At 28.4% G+C, this 6,518-nt stretch overlaps 1 protein-coding gene across 1 annotated transcript; it reads right to left on the reverse strand.

The window, feature by feature from the left end:
- Positions 1 to 4,784: 4,784 nt before the first annotated feature.
- On the reverse strand, positions 4,785 to 6,518 carry LOC125846054 (protein NUCLEAR FUSION DEFECTIVE 4-like). Its single transcript, XM_049525514.1, has one exon. The coding sequence runs from the start codon at positions 6,516 to 6,518 to the stop codon at positions 4,785 to 4,787; it is 1,734 nt and encodes a 577-aa protein (XP_049381471.1).

Genomic DNA, 6,518 nt, shown 5'->3' on the forward strand with positions numbered 1-6,518 from the left:
GCAAACTTAGCTTAAGATTTTTAATTTGAAATTAATCTATATCTAAAAAATACATATTATATTGTATTACATGTGGGATAATAATATAGAGATTAGTAAGTATGAGATAAGAATAAGAAAAATATTTTTTCTCTTTACCTAAAGTTTTTAGGGAATAATATTACTAGCATTCAAAAATAAGAGTTTATTCTAATTTTGTTATGTTTAATTCAAATGTGTAGTTCTTATTACTTATACATTCATTTTTAGTTTAATGAATCGTAAAAATCTATCCATTAAATAACCTCATCATTATTTAATATTAGTGAAATAGACCGCGCGAATATCTTATTAGATACATAATTTTTTTTAATACCTAAATATAAAAAAACGTTTGATAAATTAAAAATCATGATTCTATGTTTGATAAAATAAAAATCATGATTCTATGTCTTTATTTAAGCATACTTAATGTTTTAAATGCTAATAAAGACTATTATAAAAATAAAAATAAAAACTTGTAAAAGTCACTACAAAGAAATTATCAGAAATTTTAGATATTGTTTCCAACTTGAACTTTCACACTTAAGTGACAATTTTCTTTCATCACATGCAACAAAATATATCTTATTCTCTTCAATATATATAGTGGAGGAATATTGTCTAGCATTTTTAAAAAAAAATTGGGGCTCACATTCTCTTGATTTCAAAAAATATAACTCAATTTACATTTAAAAATTTAAACCTTTGAATTCTCACCCAAATGCATTATGCATATTTATGTGTAGAGTTGTAACTACTAATGGACGAAAACATATTAAATCAACAAACATTACTTCCATAGCTCCATGTCACTTCTCAATAAACATTCGCTTCCTAATAATAGATGTAATATCAACAACATAAATCATTGATAATCGTCATAAGTAAGTTAACATTTAATTTAACGTGTGTGATAATTTTTTTAAAAAATAAAATGTAAATCTTGATCCTAAGAAAAAAATATACACAACTAACAAAGCATTACCTTCTTAGCTCCATTATATTACTTTTCAATAAAAATCTGTTTTTCACATAGAAAAACAACATAAAACATTGAAAATCATCATAAGTAAACTAATAACTAAGTAAGTGACTGGTCAAATCCAAAATAAAATTATAGTCCTAATAATGCAAAGAAAAGATAATTGAAAATTAGAAGGAGATGAAGAAAACATATTAGGACAAAATTCTACGTATCTGAGCAAGAAATAATGCAAAAGGGGTAAAAAATGGTTTCTAGTCTTTATTAATTTTAATTCGGTGTTGGTGTAATTGTTTAATTATTATCTTGGTGAAATTACAAATTACAATTGCAAACTAAAAGGAAGAAAATAAAATCTCTTCAGGTTGAGACGTGAATATCTCGCTCTCTTTAAGGTGATTCAAGTCTATTGCAATAAAAATAATTCACGGGTCCAACATAATCTTCTTGGCTTGTCTCCCCAAGATACAACAACTTATTCATAATGTATAAGTCAACAAATTTTGGATAAGAGTTGAGTCCAAAACTCTACAAAAAGAACATATTTCTTCCAAATTTTGGATAAGAGTTGAGTCCAAAACTCTACAAAAAGAACACATTTATTTAACTACTAATAAGAACTCTCTTTTTGACCAATTTTTATGCACTTTATGTTTTTTTGTACACAAAATAAAATAAGACTATCACTATTTATAGGTGAGAAAGTCTAGCTTACAATAAATAAAAATAATATGGAAAATTTAATAAGGTAAATGAATAGTCTAAAATCTAAATCTAAATGTTACATAAGATAGATAAAGAAATGCATATAATGCTGATTTAAGGTTGTGTGGGGCGGGTGAGATGCGGAGCGGATTGAGGTGGATTTTTTAAAACTAATGCAAGGCGAGGCATGTTGTGGGTATATGTGACTTTATGTGGGCTCAAACTTAATTTTAACTTTTTTATATGTTATAAGAATGATAGAATATTATTTATTAAGATAATCTCTTTTAAAGCTACTAAAATATTCAAGATAGTAAATTAAAATGGTTCAATAAAAAATAATGCAATTTCTTACATGTTTCCCAATTGACCTCTAAAAAATAAAATTTTAAGTCACTATCTTATTAAACTAATACAACTTAATGAAAAAAGAACTATTTTTATGAATTTTATTTTTAATATCAAATTTAACTAGAAAAAAAATATTAAAAAAATTATGCAGGGCGGGTGGGGGTGGGGGGGAGGTTGAAGACGAAAAAAGTTGTTATGTGGGCGGGGCAAATTAAAAATTTTGTGGGTTAAGCTCAATCCTCCCCGCTCCCACCCCGCACCGCCTCATTGCCATCCTTGGTTAAAATTGTCGAAGTTAGATCAAAATCTAGTTGAAATTATCTAAGTCAAAATCAAAATTCAGTTAAAATTGTCAAACTTTAGATCTGATAACTTGATAACTGAAGTTAAGTATTTGAAAATTTCATTTTAGATGAAAAATTGAAGTTCAAAACTTCTAAATCAAAACTTTGATATTGAAAATTTACAAATCTAGACTGAAATTTTTGAGTATAAATTATTTCATATCAATCACTATTCATATCTTACGAAATTCAAATATATTTTTTCCCAAACTAAAGTTCGTTTTTCTTTGCAATTTTTTTTTAAACTTTCTTCATCTATAATTGCTAAGCTTATATATGTTGTACATAAAAAAGGGAGACAAATAGAATTGTTTGTCACATTGCTAGTTCTTAAGCACATCACTATTCACCATTTCACCAAGGAAGAAAAGAGCAACAAAAGGTTTTGTATCAAATTGACCTCTTTAGGCTATAATTTAAATACTTTCTGAAAATTGACTAGACTTTAAATAATGCATACATGAGTACAATTCATAAATAGTTATTTTCAGATAATGTAATTAAAAGATAATAATTATGAACAAATATAATTGAAACATCAATTCTATTAAAATTGACCCACATTTTAGAATGCTACCAAAATTATCTATATTGACAACTCGTTTTTCCTAAGCGTTTTGAAAAGAAAAACGTTAAAGATTTTAGGGAAAATTTTGCATTAAACTATTAATTCAAAATAAATGTCATAGCAACAGTTTCAATTAATTCTAATTCATAGCAAACACTTTGTCATTCAGAGAATCTCGCTCGCCTCTCTAACTTTATACAAACACAAATGTATAAAATGTGTTTGTATAAAATGAGAGAGAATTGTATATACAAATACAAATACATATCTTTTCGTCCTATACACTTATAATTATACAAATACAGATCTTCTCCTGCCCAGTTCTCTTTTGTCTTTCTTTCTTTCTCGCTTTATACAACACAATGTATAATTTGTGTTGTCTAAAACGAGAGAGATTTGGTATACAAATACTTTAATTCGATTTAATTGTATACAAATTTAAATTTTATGCAAATGTACAAACATAATCATTGATACATATACATAGTAGTTACATATATATAATTATCTAACTGATATACATATACAATGCTGTGCTTTTATACAAACGAGATGTCTGCCTGCGATTTTACAAATCAGATACTCCATAACAAACTATGTTTGCTATGGAGCGCAAATAATAACATTATAGCTATAGACCACTAATATGATTTTTATGTTTGCTATTCCTAAAATTTTGCACAAGATTTTATCATGAACATTGCCGTTGGTGTTGGGCTGTTGTTGTAGCCCATACTAGTCCAATGAGATTGTCCACAACATGTTACAAGTTTTAGAAGAGTTCAAAAACTTAAACGTGAAGTAAATTGGAGTTAAATTTCAAATCATGAATTTTCGATATTATTAGCTATTTGGATTGAATGATTACTACTCATTCACATTGAATGTTTACGCTAAATATGTAGTCAGAAATTAAATGAGATACATATTACAAATTAATCAAATTAAGTGAATAATATATGTATACACATTATATATATCGTGTATTCATTGATTTGATATAAACTTAAAATGTGTATAAATTAATGTTTACAGTGTAATATCAAATACCATGAGCAATTTCAACAGTCTCTATTAATGAAACGATTGATAAAAACTTCACAAATTATTGAAATCAAGATTAAAACATTGGTAGTGATAGTTTAAAGTTAAAAAGGAAAAGAAAAAGAAAGTATACGTGTGAAGAAAATCCAAATAATTTGGACTCTTCAAAATTAAGTAATATATTGACAGAAGCTATTTTGAGGTATTTCCAGAAAAAGAAAATAACCCAATAACACTTTATCAAAAAGATTATTTTTGACCTACTCCATTTTCTTTTGAAACTTTTCATCTTTACACAAATTTGCCAATCTGATTCACCGCTTACTTTTTCATAGTTGGTATACATAATTTATATATTGATTATATATGGATATACACATAATATATATAGAGATTATACATTTGATTGTAAAAGCGAAACAAAAATTTGAAGCTTATGGGTTCATGATTCTAAGCTAATAATTCCTACTAAATAAATTTCTGAAAATATATATAATGTTTGAACCACACAATTATAGTAATTTAATTAAGTAGTTATATGAACGATTATCAAGATTAATAATTAATTATAAAATACAATATAAGAAAGAGCAAGAGTTGCACTAGGAGAAGGTAAATTCCAATGGGTCAATAAATATTTCACATATAGTTTTACCATATGAAATCAAACAAAATAAAACTAAAAATTAAGTTGAGGAAAAAAAACTAGTTTTTTTTTTTTGGAATAATTTCCAAACTATAACTCATTTTTTGAATTCACAATATATACTTATTTTTCAGCAGTAGAAATCATCTTCATCTCCTTTTCATTTGCTTCCATTTGATCTCTAAACCTTTTATAAATATCACTCTTGTAATACTCCATAGTTCTCTTAACCAAAATCAACGAAACAAGAGCTCCAAATAAATTAACACAAGCTAATATGATAAAAGAATTTCTATAACATTGTTTACCAATGCAAGTCAATTCTTTCACCATTAATCTTGTCAACCCTTTACTTTCTAGTTGCTTCAATGCTTCTTTATCATATAGTCTCCCCACAACTTGCACATTCAATATGTACGATCCAAGTGGACTAGCCAATTGACCACAATTGAACAACGTTGAGTAATACTTCAGTCCAAAGAGCTCTGATATTATGATGAAAAGAAGAGTCAATTGGACACCAAAAGAGAAACCTATAAGTAATGATGCCACATAGACTGAACCAGAGAATGGGAATGCAATGATGAGATCGCCTATAGCGGGCAAGATGAGAGCTAAGGTCATCATTAGTGTGCGAGGGACTTTCCACTTTAAAAGAAGTTTTTCTGAGATGAATCCTGAGCAAACCCTACCAAAATAGTTCCATATACTCATTAGGGACACAAATGTGCTAATGGTATGTTGTGGATACCCTAAGGACTCACCAATTTGTCCTAAATTATCTATTGATGTTAAACTACACCCTAGTCCACAAAAAGTTGCCACAAATAAAATCAACATGTCTATACTCAATAAGGCTTGTAATATGGTATAATCCTCACCCCTTTTTGGCTTCTTGAATATGTCACTAAAACATCCAACCTCCTCCTTCTCTTGTATTTTCACCATGGAAGAATATTCCGGCAACTCGATTTCCGACACCGGCAAAGGAGGTTCTTCAACAATAACCCTAGAAGGTACACTTTCCAATTCTTTCTTTTTCAACTTCCAACTTGTATACTCCTCCCTTATTGCAACAAAAAATGGACAAAATAACACCACACAAACTATAGTGGCACATGCAACATAACCAATGTGTGAGAAATCAATGTACTTTTGTGCAATTGTCATCCCCATCAATAACAAAGCCAATATAATTGATATTACAAGAGTCACATTAAATACTTTCACCTCATTAGGATGTCTAGAAAATTTCTTCTCCCTAATACTAAATATGAAAATCATCGATAAGAGTGCAGGTAGCCAAGCAATTAAAAGTATCAACGACTTCGAATCATTACCATAAATAGCCAAATAAAGTTGTGTAAATATTGCACCACTTAACCCTACAAAACCCTTCATTAATCCCAACATCATCCCTCTACTATGTGGGAAATTTTTAACACATGTAACAAGTGAACCAGTATTAGCAAAATTTTGTGAATTTGCACCAATACATATGTACACACACATATGCCATATTTTAGGTGTTGCAATTTTTTTGGTCACGGCTAGCCATATTAAAAAATATCCACTTAAATTCATTAGTGATCCGATTAAAAGAACGAACCAAGTAGGCGTTACCTCGGCTAAAAGACCAGAAAGGACACCAACATTAGCACCCAAATCTTTGAATGTACTAAGAAGATTGAGGGTAGTTTGGTCATATCCAAGAGTCGATTTTATAGTTTTCGAATAAACACCAAATAAATATGTTGCACCTGCACCAGCCATGATCAAGTATGAAGCAAACATCATGAACCATCGTCCACGAAGAAATTGCAAAGTAAAATTGCATAATTTAAAATCATGAGCCAT

Source organism: Solanum stenotomum, chromosome 11, assembly GCF_019186545.1.
Source record: "Solanum stenotomum isolate F172 chromosome 11, ASM1918654v1, whole genome shotgun sequence".
NCBI lineage: Eukaryota > Viridiplantae > Streptophyta > Magnoliopsida > Solanales > Solanaceae > Solanum > Solanum stenotomum.

Bases quoted from the DNA above. Each gene is read 5' to 3' on its own strand.
- LOC125846054 (XM_049525514.1), bottom strand. From the start codon at position 6,518: ATGGCTCATGATTTTAAATTATGCAATTTTACTTTGCAATTTCTTCGT.